This window comes from Lissotriton vulgaris, chromosome 9, assembly GCF_964263255.1.
Source record: "Lissotriton vulgaris chromosome 9, aLisVul1.2, whole genome shotgun sequence".
Lineage (NCBI taxonomy): Eukaryota > Metazoa > Chordata > Amphibia > Caudata > Salamandridae > Lissotriton > Lissotriton vulgaris.
Window position 1 is genome coordinate 868,583,764 of NC_141697.1, and position 14,169 is coordinate 868,597,932.

General features: G+C 47.2%; 1 protein-coding gene and 1 pseudogene across 1 annotated transcript in view; one reads left to right on the top strand and one right to left on the bottom strand.

The window, feature by feature from the left end:
• LOC147692392 (cytochrome P450 2G1-like) overlaps positions 1–14,169 on the top strand; it is a 647,292-nt gene that overhangs the window by 473,110 nt on the left and 160,013 nt on the right. Inside the window, exon 6 of the mRNA XM_086938615.1 lies at positions 67–208. Within this exon, the coding sequence (XP_086794741.1) occupies positions 67–208 (142 nt within the window). The remainder of the gene's footprint in view (positions 1–66; positions 209–14,169) is intronic.
• LOC147692393 (thiosulfate sulfurtransferase pseudogene) lies at positions 773–6,817 on the bottom strand (annotated as a pseudogene).

The window sequence follows — 14,169 nt, forward strand, 5'->3', positions numbered from 1 at the left end:
AGTGATGTCATGTATCCTAAATAGATTTTGCAAAATGTACATAAATATATTTTTTCTACTTTTCAGGAATCGGCAAATGCTCACTCTGAATTTCAGCATGAGAACATGGTGATTTCCACACTGAATTTGTTCTTTGCCGGGACAGAAACTGTCAGTACTACACTGAGATATGGATTTTTGATTCTGTTGAAGTACCCGGAAACAGAAAGTGAGCATATATTACTAACCATCTGTTTCATCGGTGGGTTGTGGGCGTGGGCACTATTTAGTTTATTATTCAGTTGAAGTATAAAACAATTATCTAAACCAACAAACAAAGGACAGTCGACCATACACAGATTGCAGCACCCATACCATCAATCAGCCATATAATATAAACAGTAGACTATTTTGTGTGCTCAAAGCCAAATATGCCCCCTGTCCTGAAGCACCTCCCTTCTAAGAAAGGATATAATACAAACACCACTGGATTGGCTCTGCACCACAAATAGTCAATGAACAATTCTGTAAATTTGGTACAAAAAATCACTGCTAATGCAAAATTGTCGTGTTTATTCTTTTTTATTCCATTTTGACCAAAAGCCATCAGCCAACGCGTTTTTTTCCTCTTGAAATAGGACTTCTTCAGGGCGAAATAGAAGACCAGACACAGACCAATCGGAACTGTTGTTGTCCTATTACAACTGATGCTGTCTCATGTAGAAGGCTATTACAACTGAGTGGTTTCTGTATATATTATTACACAGTTAATCCAAAAGAAAACAGTATCAAGCTATGCCGGTGTCCAATATCCAACAGTATCCATAACAAGATGTTCGAAAGTGAATGGCATGATAACCGTAGCTAAAAACATATAAGACCTGTCAGTTCAATTAAGAACTAACAGTGAATAGTGGATAATATCCAATACGACTTTGGTTCCGAGAGATAAACAGTCTCCTAAGCAGCCAGAGGACAGAATTTATCATTATAATTTTAGAGCATGATTGTCTATACATTTTTTATTGTAGATATTTCAAGAACACAGACTGAAAAGAATAAGTGCATAACAGAACCGTAATCCCAAAAAGTTGACCCCCGCTCTATTCATTTTATTGTTGAGCCTTGTAAAGTTGCTTTGTCAAAGCTGAAGTTGGATCTCGATGAAGGAGGCATGGGATTGCCTGATCTGGAGCTGTACTATTATGCGGCTAAGTTGCAGTACATGGCGCGATAGCCCACAGTGAAAGATAATAGCGGAAAGAAGCTACTGGGAGACACTTGTGGGACCACACCTTTGATGGGGCCGAATTTTGTATCCTAGATTTACTCAGGAATACCTGGTCGATGGTCTTTCTTGCCTGTTAAGAAGTGTAGAGGGAAGAAAACATTTTACCAATTATAAATTTTCCCTCCCATCAACTCCCAATAAGTACGAACTCTGAATTAAGCTTTTGTGGGGTTATTACAAAGCCAGGAACAACAGAATAAAGACACACCTCAAAATCAAGGTGTAAAGATTCCTGAAGACTAATATAGAGCCCAATCTATGAATATAGTTCATACGGCACAATAGGCACAGAACAATAAATTCCCAAATCAGAACACAGCTGACTATAGACACTGCGTCCAAATCCTTTTTCATTTGTGTTTCCGAATTAAAGAATAATCTGTCCCTACTCTACTTCTATAGTGGTATCCCTTCCTAGTTACCCAGAAGGACTTCCCCCAAAAGGTGTCAGCACGTGTTGACTTCCGAAGAAATGCACTCTTGTTAAATGGGTCAAGTAGAGTAAAGCTACAGAGCTTGTTCTAAGATGCTCTCCTTCCTCAGTCAAAAGCTGAAGTCCTGCAAATCTGTCCCTATGCCTAATACAAAAAGACAAAGTTACACCCGGGTCATATGGTACATTATTCTGTGAACACCTTCTTTGAGCAACTTTCCACAAATTCCAATTAATTTTACAGCTCTGTACGCTGACCTTGGCTCCCAAGTTTCACTAGGCATGGAAGGTTCCCTCCCATCTCTCTGTACGAGCTCTTCAAAGGCATTCCTTTCCTCCCATGTATCTTCTTAAATCTAAAATAACAAGGTCAAATTCCTGAACCTGCTGTAAGGGTGAAAAGATAACTTTTTACACACATATATTTTAATTAGCTCTTGACCCTAAGAGCAAATGCGGAGAAATTAAACCTTTAAGAAAACGAAAGTTAGGCCTACATTTTGCAGCTAACCTAAGAACTTTTCTTTAATATACACTTGTTACACAGGCCTTTAGATGAATCTTATACCAGTAAATACATTTAGTTCACCTACTAATCATTATATACATGCACAATTACATGATTTCTCTAAATACGTGCAAAATGCTAATCAATCCTGTAAATAGCGTCTCAATTTCATTCTACAGATTTTCATATAATGATATATAAACTTAATTTTAATATTTCATATAATGCACCCCTTACAAATTTAAGAGCGTTGAGCGCTCTATCACCTTTGTTGAAATTGTTAATAAGTTGGACCAGGATACCGGGCAGTACCCTTATCTGGTGCAGCAAATGGTGGAGATATGGGAAGGAGTGAATTCTAGGGTGTTAAAACGTCCACTGTTCGTAAGAAAACTGAGCCTTTGGTTGTTGGTTCCACTTAAGAGCATTAGCGAAGCAATGTCAGTGGCGTGCTGGAGAGAAGGGGGCTGTGAAACGTGGGGCCGTTTGTGCCCAGATTAAAGATTCAGTTAATATGAGAATGTATGGTGGGGGCCTGGCCAGTTTCTACAGTATGCTAATCTTGCCGGTGCTCATCGGGAGATCTGGTTGGGGGTTCCCATGGCCCCCCAGCAGTCTGAAACGCTGCAGTTGGTAGGTAAGCGCTGTATAAATGCAAAATGCAATTATTGGTTGGATGTGCACGGCAATGTGTGTCATTATTCTATGGGGCCTTCAAAGAGGACCGAGTGAAGCAAAGTTTTCCTGCTAAACGGGCCTGGTGGGGAGATGTGGAGGACAATATGGCAGAGAGACAGGGACCTGGAGTCCTGCAATGCTAGGTTCAAGTTGATACATTGCAATTATCTGCACCGCACTTACCTGACACCAATTAAATTGAGCAGAATGTATGTGGGTAAGTTGATGAAGTGTCCAAGGTGTGGTGCGGGGGGGTCTTCCTTCCTCCATATGTCATGGATGTGCCCTATGGTGCGTGCATTCTGGACGACTGTGGGGGACAGTGTGGAAAAGGTGACTGGTGTTATGGTGGAAGAGACCCCAAATGGCTTGCTTCTGAGTATGATAAAGAAGCCACAGTGGGGGATGATACGGAGGAAGTTCCTACAGTTGGCACTGTTGGTTGCCAAGTGATGGGTGGCGATAGTGTCGTTTGAATAGAGGGTCCTGTCTGTAGCATTGTGGAGTAGGGATATTGTTGAATGGGCCCTAACTGAAGAAAAGCACATCAGGGATGTCAAGGATGGATCATAAGGTAATGGAGTGCCTAGAAATGTGGATATGGTTGTTGGAGGCCTTTCAGGCTGATGAGGAGGTAGCAGGGGAAATGGAGCCAAGAGTACTGAAAGGGGAGAAGGCTGTGGCAGGAGTGCAACTGGAAGGTGAGGAGGGGCAAAGAGAACGGAGATGATGACGTTCGTAGTTGAATTGCTGTCAATAATGTTTTTCATGACCAGTTGTGTATCAGTAAAAACAATAAAAATGTATGTATATTTTTTTAATTGAGATATCAAATCAAATCAAAGACAACTTTATTCGGGTTCATTCATAAGAACCATAAAAGTTACACAGCATCCGGATCACCTTAAAAACATGATATAATAAAATTACATGCAATTCATATCAGTAAAAGAAGTAAAAGATGACCCCATAAGTAAAATTCATATACTAGACACAATAGCAACAAGCATTTGCAATGCAATAGGTCTCGCCTTAGGAAAGTTGGAGCTATTGGTATGGTAAATGACAAATTTTTTATTTATGTGTTTTTTTTTAAATAACGTAATTAATAGCTTTGTCATTTACAATGCGAATAGTTATAACTTTCACAAATGTGACACCTATAGCATTGGTAATGCAACATGTTTTGTATTTACGTGACTTACATGTGTTGATATTACAAATAAAAATGGCTTTTATTTCTTTTTAATAATTAATACTTAAAAGTGATTCTAATTTATAATGGCAATAGCTTAAACTTTTGTAAATAACTTTTGTGAACATTATGTTCAGTGTATTTTATTGTGACGAAAATCCAAGAACAGAAGTGAAATATTAACATCTTTTTGTGGCATTTGTAATAAAGCTTGAAACATTGAGAGAACATATTTGAACCAGTGATGCTGTGGTGGTGCTGAGTGATGCAGTGGTTGCGCGGAAAGTAAAGTGTGCCATACTGCGATTTCTACAATAGTTAATTGTGGATGCGTTAACAATTGATGTGTGCACTGATGGCTGGTGGTGTGTGTGCCTGTAGAAATGGTGCACTGATGGCTGGTGGTGTGTGTGCGTGGTGGAAGTGTGCACTGACGGTTGGTGGTGTGCGTGCCTGGTGGAAGTGTGCACTGACGGCTGGTATTGTGTGTGCTTGGTGAAAGCGTGCACTGACAGCTGGTGGTGTATGCCTGGCTAATGATGTGGTGGTGTCCCCGAGTGCTGTGGTGGTGTCCCCGAGTGCAGTGGTGGTGTCCCCGAGTGCAGTGGTGGTGCCCCCAAGTGAAGTGGTGGTGCACCTGAGTGGTGCCCCAGAGTGATGTGTTGGTGGTGCCCCCGAGTGATGTGTTGGTGGTGTCCCAGAGTGATGTGTTGGTGGTGTCCCAGAGTGATGTGTTGGAGGTGTCCCAGAGTGATGTGTTGGAGGTGTCCCAGAGTGATGTGTTGGAGGTGTCCCAGAGTGATGTGTTGGAGGTGTCCCAGAGTGATGTGTTGGTGGTGTCCCAGCGTGATGTGGTGGTGCCCCTGAGTGATGTGGTAGTGTCCCTGAGTTATGTGGTAATGTCCCTGAGTGATGTGGTGGTGCCCCTGAGTGATGTGGTGGTGTCCGAGTGATGTGGTGGTGTCCCTGAGTGATGTGAAGGTGCCCCTGAGTGATGTGGTAATGTCCCTGAGTTATGTGGTAATGTCCCTGAGTGATGTGGTAGTGTCCCTGAGTGATGTGGTTGTGTCCCTGAGTTATGTGGTAATGTCCCTGAGTGATGTGGTGGTGCCCCTGAGTGATGTGGTGGTGTCCCTGAGTGATGTGAAGGTGCCCCTGAGTGATGTGGTAATGTCCCTGAGTTATGTGGTAATGTCCCTGAGTGATGTGGTGGTGCCCCTGAGTGATGTGGTAATGTCCCTGAGTTATGTGGTAATGTCCCTGAGTGATGTGGTGGTGTGCCTGAGTGATGTGGTGGTGTGGCCGAGTGATGTGGTGGTGTCCCAGAGTGATGTGGTGGTGTCCCAGAGTGATGTGGTGGTGTCCCAGAGTGATGTGGTGGTGCCCCTGAGTGATGTGGTGGTGCCCCTGAGTGATGTGGTGGTGCCCCTGAGTGATGTGGTGGTGCCCCTGAGTGATGTGGTGGTATCCCAGAGTGATGTGGTGGTGGTGTCCCCGAGTGATGTGGTGGCGCCCCCAAGTGATGTGGTGGTGCCCCCGAGTGAAGTGAATATATATGAGTGTTTAATAGTCTGTGTATGTGGATGTCAATGCATGCCACGGCCTGCTAGTGCGTGTATACCCGCACGTCAGAAGGGGACTATACACGGATGGCTAATTGTACAGCCCTGGGCGTGTGTGGATGGACAATCATCACAGTGAAGATGTTTGTATGCAATCTAGGTGAGTAAGTCACTGCCCCCTTTCCTGGCAGTGCTTCCTGCTGACGGACCACTGGTCCTATTCTCACCTTGCCCAGGCTCCGGCTCGGTGCCACGGTACCGGCCCTCGTACCTGGAGTCCACCACCTGGAAGCTTTTGGTCCGCAGGTTCTCCAGCATCTCCTCAAAGCTATTCACCAGCCGTCCGTCCAGCGTGGCCTTGAACTGGGCGGACTTGGGCCTGCTGGCCTCCGCAGTCACGGGGCGGCCCTCCCGCACCCAGTTCCGGAAGCCGCCGTTGAGCACCGACACCTGCCGGTGCCCGAAGGCCCGGAACATCCACCAGGCCCGCGGGGCGTAGAAGGAGCCCAAATATTCGCCGTCGTAGACCACCACGTGCGTGCTGTTGCCCCCGCCCAGGCTGCCCACGTAGTCGCCGAGCAGCTGCTCGCCGGGCAGCATCACCTCGTAGATGTATTAAAGGCATGACAAAGTGGTTTGCTGACAGAAGCTGAGTCACTATAGTTGACAAAGGCCAAATTTAGAAACCTGCTCACTACTTTGCCAAACTTGGAACACCTATACACACTTAATATGCAGCACTCCAGGCTGTGTAGTTCTTAACAGCCAGCCAGGGTTGTCAATCCAAATCTTCCTTCAGTATGCATGCACAATGGGGCTTTCCCAGAAAGTGTGTTGCATCAACTGTTCTTCGATGTCGAAGAACGCGGCGCCCGGAATGTGGCGCTCTAGGTACTCCTGGCGGGCGTCGCGCTCCCCCGGCGGGTACCAGGAGGAGTCCAGCACCCGCAGGCCGGGCCCCACCCGCCGGGCCGCGACCGCCTCCGCCAGCCACTTGGACGACACCAGAGCCTTGGAGAAGAGCTGGCTGGCCATGCTAAGACCTGTGCGTGGGGGTCAGTGAGAGGTGTGTGTGAGGACCTAAGAATTCTGAGCGAGGTACATGTATGACGAGCTTCTATGCCGTGAGAGGGCGCACCTGTGGTCTGAGGTACGGTCAACGCTAAACTAAAGTCCCATGTGAACATCTGCCGCACTCACCTGCTGAAGGTCCATTTCCGGCTCCTCGGACCCTCCGAAGTGAGATCGGCTCTTATGTGGGTCAGGGCTCGCTGGCGCCGGAGCAGGGTTACCCTTAATATTTAATCACCCCTGCTACCGCTACGCAGAGGCCGGATGGGCTGTTCCACCTCCTGGAAAGGCGAGAACTTGTTTTTATTTATTTATTTGTGTGATTTATACTGTGCACGCGCCAACTTAACCTTAAAAAAGCCATCGCAAAAGGGGAGGGAGCTCACCCCTTGTGTGCCTTTAATTCACCACCGCAGCCCAGGAGTTTCTTCAAGTTTCCGCCGGGCCGCCGCGCTGCCTGCGACGACCCGGAAGCGGTTTGGCAGCCGGCCAATCACAGCACGGCCCCAACCGGAAGTCCCGCCCCCATCGCGGCGCGAGAGGGACGCCACTGTCCGAGGAGCCCCTAGGGCTCCTGATCGAGTCCCGGTCCCGAGATGGGGGACCGGGTGAAGAGCGGCCGGGCGCATGGGGAAGGCGGGGCTCTCATGTGGTGAGAGAGCCCCGCAAAGCGCTACCGCCGCCCGAGAGGCAGAACCGCCGCGGAGCACCGCCAGAACAGGTGAGTGTGTTGAGGGAGAGGAGGGGTGAGTGGGGGTGGGGTGTACGCGCGTGTGTCTGTTGTAGTGTGTCTGTGCGTGCGTGCGTCTGTCTGCGCGTGTGTCTGTTTAAGGAGGGGTGCATGTGTGTGTGTATGCAGTGTGTGTATGTGCGCATGCGTGCGTGAGCCTTTCTTTAAGGGGGGTGCGTGTGTGTATGCAGTGTGTGTATGTGCGCATGCGTGCGGGAGCCTTTCTGTGCATGGGAATATGAGGCACGGCGACGTGCGCCCTCACGAGCTACAATCTCCGGCAGGAGAAGCTCGTGACAGTCTGCTGTCCACATTCCCCCAAAAGTGATTGCATAAGTTGTCTCGCCCTAGACGCAAAAGCTTCGCTTTTGCTTCGTCTAGGCGAGACCTAAAAAGGACTGGGGGTGTCTGCCGCCGAGTGGGGGTACTAAGTTTCCAGACATGCCCTCGTTCTCACAGTAGATTTCAAATAACCCACAATGAAAAAGATAAAGTCTGTCTTCAGCAGTTGCAGATACAAAAGCACTGGGCGAACCTGGTTAAAATTCAACTTCTTTAAAAGGGGGATTCAAAATTATCTCTGGGGTACCTCAAAAATTTGCAAAATAGAATAAAGTGTAGCAAATCCTGCAGAGACTCCCCGTCACAGATGCAGGGTGCTAACACCTGACCTCCACTGCACCCTTTTGGGACAGCGAGTAACAAATGGAACAGATCCAAACAAAACCTGACCAGTAAAAACCGCTCATATGTGGACAATAACCCCAGGAGATAAGGCTCTGTTGACAGGTTTGTTTTTAGCATGAGGAATTTGCGAACACTAGGTTTTCGCACCTCTAGCTCGTCTCTTTCTAGCTTCCTTAAGCTGCTAAAGGCTTTCTTAACAAACTCCACATCCTTTTGTACAATCTGATCAGGCTTTGAGAAATGTTTAGGACGCCCCAACTCTTCAAGGCAACCTCTAATATATTTCAGCCACAGTATTCGGGACGCGATTGAGGCTCAAACAGTCAATTAAGATCTGCTGGCTGAGGTCTAAATCCTTATTCAACAACACTTGAGCCAGAACACTAGGGGGCGCAAAGCCAAAGTGTCACATGAAAAAGGTACCCCCAGTTCCTCGTGCACCACCAGATTCGATAAACAACTTGGCACACCCAGCAAACGCTTTAAAAATATATTCTCAATCCCCTGTATTGCATCTGTGCCAGTGTACCCCCAAATTTCACTGCCATAGCACGCTGTTGCTATAACAACTTTGGCCCGATAAACTTTCAATATGGCCGCAATTGGGCGCTTACCCATCTTTGTGGCAAAGTTAAAAATAGCAGCATTTACCCTCGTGAGCTCACCCTTTTTTTCTGAATAAGAGGCCCCCACTTCAGACGATCATCCACTAAAACTCCCACATAGAAGATGGACGTCAGAGGGACCTTCTCAGGTCCTACTGTGAAGACAAACTTTTTCTTGGGCCATATCCCTACCTGCATTATATATGATTTAGCATTGTTTATTGCTAGGGTCTCGTGCCCCCATAAAATTTAAGAATGTGTCAAGCAGGGATCGGAGTCCCCTGTCAGTTTTGGCTATAAGGACTGCATCGTCCGTCTATAGTAGGACAGGGAGACCCTGTCGACCTACATATGGGAAGTCTGCCCCTGTGTTAACCAAAGCTCTATCCATATCATTTATATAGAGGTTAAACATAAAGGAAGCTGAAATGTAGCCTTGTCGTACACCCCTCCCAATTTTAAAATCCATAGAGACACGAAGATCCTGAGCGTATCTAACGTTCGCTTTAGTGGCCCTATGCAGATCCTCTAGGATGTTAACAATATTATCCTCCACCCTCATGGCCCTCATGGACTGCCACAGATTACCCCGGTTGACACAGTCAAACATGGATGAAAGGTCCATAAAGGTCAGGTAGATCTTGCCTGGGCGGGCAATTGTGTACTTACCGAGGATCATATAAAGATTAAGGCATTGGGCCGCAGTTGACCGCCCAGGGCTAAACCCGTATTGGATATCAGAGATTATATTGTGCTCCTCTGCCCAGGTGGATAATCTTTTTAATAGCACCCCTCCTATAACCTTTACCACTGAGTCAAGAAGGGAGATCGGCCTATAGCAAAAAGTACTGTTACGGTCGCCCTTCTTAAACACCGGCACAATAGTTGAAGTGGCCCAGGAGTCAGAGCAACCATCCCTGGCTGCGGCATTAAACGCGACCACAAGAACTGGAGCCTTTATAAAAGTGGATCCGATTTGAAGAGGTCCAGTGGGATGCCTTCCGGACCTGGCGCCTTGTTACATGCAGGCGGGCAATCCCAACCTCAACCTCATTCTGATTGAAAACCACAGTGGCAATATCTGCCTCCCTAACTGGCTGTTGAGATTGGTCCGTATGGCCCTTGAACATAGATTGAAAATGGGACACCCATTCTTCCTTGGTGATATGGGAACCTAGGTCACTAACTGTATCTTTTTCAAATAGCGGTCTTTTGACGATCCCCCAGAACCTTGAACTGTTGCCTAGGTACTCGTCTCTAAAAACTCTCTCCAGGCCAACTCCTTCAAGACACCCCTGCGTATAGCCAGGACCTGTTTTGAGATATATTGGTATTGTTTTCACGGATACACAACAGGTCATCAAGAACATTTAATGCGTTTTGGGGCCTGCTTTTCTCAAACTGCTTAAGATGCAGACAATAATTACACTGTTCAACTCCTCCGAAGTTTTCAAATAATTCATAGTTGCATTACAGTGCGTTATCCATTTGTGTCCAATCCTGCCAGCAGTGCCAGAGGGCAAACTGGCTAGTGGGCTTCAAATGTGGTGGTTGAAGTCATTTACCATGGGTATCCTGGGTCTGTCCTACTAGTGCTCTGCGTGTTGGGCTAAGTACATCCTTTCTGCATTTGACAGTCGGGATAGCAATTAGTTAAATGCTTCCCAGGGAGGTAGTGTGGGGAAGAAGAGCTCAGAACTCAACAGTCAACCAGAAGACGCAATAGTGTAGACACAATAGTGTATTATCCTACCCAGTGCTTCTCTTTTGGTTTAGAAGAATGTATTTTAATGACACACCATCATGTAATACTACCCAGTAAATTTACGGGACTCAGACCTAGAATGGTAATCCTGCCTGCAACTACACTACACCCATTGGTACACTTCGCCACAAAGTGAGTTTCCCAGCATCTTTAATTCATCACCTCAATCAGTCAAGATATCTTTATTCGGGCTATTCGCCCATAAAAGCACATATAATACATACAAATGTCTGATTAATATTTCAGTAATACCTTTTTGCAGGGATTCTGCACATATACAGAACTATGCACAGGAAAACGGAACCTCAGTGAATAGGGGTGTACTAACCTACGACATTGGTACCCAAAATCCCAAACCGACTAGCTTTAGTGTCTTATTTGTTCTCCGTTACAGCGAAGCTACCAATGATTAGACGACCCAGAACACGTTACTCTATCTTGGGAATCGCGGGAGCCAGACAACTCTTTTGCGCACTCACTCATACTTGTCCACAATGCAAATAACCAGAGACGGTGTTTAGTTTAAAATGTTTATTTTAACTAACGCGCTCTATGGTACAGTACAGATGCCGTTACTAGCAGCAAAATGCATAAACACAATATAGTCAGCATTGTTACAATTCCATAGAATACAAACGTGGATATCATTTTAGAAAGACAGCGGAAAAGGGACTAAGAGACTGTTACGAAGCCGAGCTCCCTGACTTGGATGAGCTCCCTGACTCGGACGGACGGGGTGTACCTGCTAACGTTTCTTCCTTTCCACCCCGTCCGCAGGATCCTTTGGACGTTTCCTGGGTTTCCCGGCTCTGCCTTCAGTACATCCGTCACTGCATCCACCTTCTGTGACGCTGGGGGTGTGTTCTCCGGCATCTCCAGCAGTCGACCAATCAGGTGACCGGACGTCATCTGCATCTGTCCAATCGGACGAGCTGGGGGCGTTTAAGGAAGCCCCGTCTTGGATTGTCGGCGCGGAACCTCTGGGACGCCAGCCGACGCACGAGGAGGACGCCAAGCACGAGGAGGACGCCAAGGACGAAGAAGGAGGAAGTACCGTGGAACCGCTTCTGGGACCCCTGGAGCAGAGACTCGACAAGCCAGGAGGCCAACGTTACCACGAGCCGCCCCGCCACACTTCCAGGGGAGAAGTGTGGCTCCACAATGTACGAGGGCGTTTTCAGGGATTGTTTAAATCACGGGGTGGGACGGGGTAGCCTGAGGGTGGTCACTGTCGCCGTACCCTGCCGTCCGTCTACACTTACAGACTGCTATAGATGGTGGTAGCACCCCTGGTGATCCCTCACTACCCTACCCTCCTCTCATCTGTTGTACATATCGACCCCAGCCCCTAACGTGGCTGCTTTTCTTTTCCTTTTCCCAAGCTTATCTCCGGACCAGCGACCATCTCTGGTTAAGTCAAGACAGGAACCGAAGACCCTGGAAGTCCGCCAACGGAGAGATTCCAAGCTTGTGTTGTGTACCCTACTGGACATTGTGTTCTTGAATCCACCCCTTGAGACTACCCCGATATTGTCAAACCAAATAAAAACGGTTAAAGATAGATTCCAATTCGTGGTGACTCTCATTCTCCCGACCCCACTCCCCACAAGTGGTGCCGTGACTCGGATCCTTCAGTGAACCACGCCATCCGATAAAGAATGGAAAATATATTAACCCAAATGGAAGCAAACAGGATTGCGTTTTCCCAAGCCATCCAGACCCAGTCAGATAACATACTAAAATTGGCAGAGGGTCAAACCCAACTAATGACTGTGTTAGGACAAGGAAGGGCTTCAGCCCCACCCCCAGGCACTGTTGTTCCGCTACAGAAATTTAGTCCAGGAGAGGACCCCCTTGCTTTCTTTTTGAACTTTGAGAGAGCTGCAAGAGCCAGTTCCTGGCCTGGGGATAGGTGGCCTTTCTATTTGGCGCCTTTGTTAGTTGGTGAGGCCCAGGCGGCGTATCAGACAGTGAACCGGGATGGAACCACTGCTTATGCGGTCGTGAAACAGTATATCCTCGATAGGTTGGGGGTAGACGAGGAAACACATCGACTTCGGTTTCGTCAAGAAAAAGGGTCTCCAGGGGATTTACCCAAAACCTTGTTTTTCAAGTTAAAGGAGTCTGCGGACTTATGGCTAAAGCCCCATGAAGGAAACATCGATGCCAATATGAACAAAGTGTATCTTGAACAGTTCATAGAGGCCCTTCCCTATAGCACTCAGAGGTGGCTTAAACAACATGCGGGTTTAACGTTGGAGCATGCCATAGAAATGGCGACTTGTTAAGCCCGGGCTCAGGGTAAGCCTTACATGAGGGAACCTGAGAAACCCACTAAAATCTTGCCACCTGTCAAACCTGAAAAAAAGTTCCAAAAACCAATACCAGAACCACCAAAGGTGCGGTTCCAACGACCTGAACTTCCAAACTCAGGACCTCAATGTTATGACTGCGGAGAGTGGGGTCATATTGCTCGATTCTGTAGAAAAAAGAAAGAAAGAGAAGACGAACCCATGGACGTGAGCTATGCCCTGAGGTCCATCCTGTATGCTCAAGAAACGGGAACCACTTTCTATGTACGGGTCTCTCTGAACGATACCAGTATAAGTGCATTGTTAGATTCCGGCTGTAAACACTCAGTTATAAGAGAAGAGCTGGTAGACCAAAGCTCTCTCATTGCGGGGAGACGGGTCAGCATTCGTTGTGTCCATGGGGACGTTGAAGAGTATCCTGTAGCCAAAGTCACGTTGTACACACCCTCAGGGAAATGCATGGATGTTGTCGTAGGGGTTATGGCTGGACTACCCGAACCCATAATCATAGGGACAGATAACCCTTCCTTTAACACTTTGTTGTTAGATACACTTCACCACTTATCCCTTCCCCGTGACACCTTGTTAGCCGTAGAACCCTGGGCCAGGGACACCCATTTCAGGACTGCCCAATTGAACGATGCAAGTTTCACAAACGCATGGCAGGTTGCACGAAACGGACAAGATCCGTCCACCAGAAGTTATCCCACTTTTATTGAGAAGAATGGCCTACTTTATAGACTCGCCAACCTCAACTGCTGGTCCCGAATGATTTTTGTGATCAGATATTGTTTTTTGGTCATGCTCATCTGTTAGCTGGCCACTCTGGGGTGGAAAAAACGGGTCAGTCCATATTACAACATTTCTTTTGGCCAGGTATTTACGCCCAAGTCCAAAAATATTGTCAGGAGTGTAGAATATGCCAGAAACGGAACCCCTACACTCCTCCTCCTGTCCCTTTGGTACCCATGCCTATTATAGGGGTCTCATTTGATCGTATAGGCATGGACTTAATCGGCCCTTTGCCGAAATCCTCACGAGGACGCCAGTACGCCCTGGTCTTGGTTGATTACGCCACGAGATATCCTGAGGCTTTTCCTCTTAAGGCAGCTACTTCAGCAGCGATAGCCCAGAGGTTAGTTGAGGTATTCTCTCGTATGGGTTTTCCAAGGGAGATTGTTACCGGTCAGGGCACCCCTTTTGTTTCCCGTTTGATGCAACAGGTATGCGTACAATTAAACATCAAACACATTAAGAAATCTGTGTATCACCCCCAAACAGACGGCTTGGTTGAGCGATACAACGGCTCCCTTAAGCTAACGTTAAAGAAATTGTTGTCTGGTGATAGGAAGA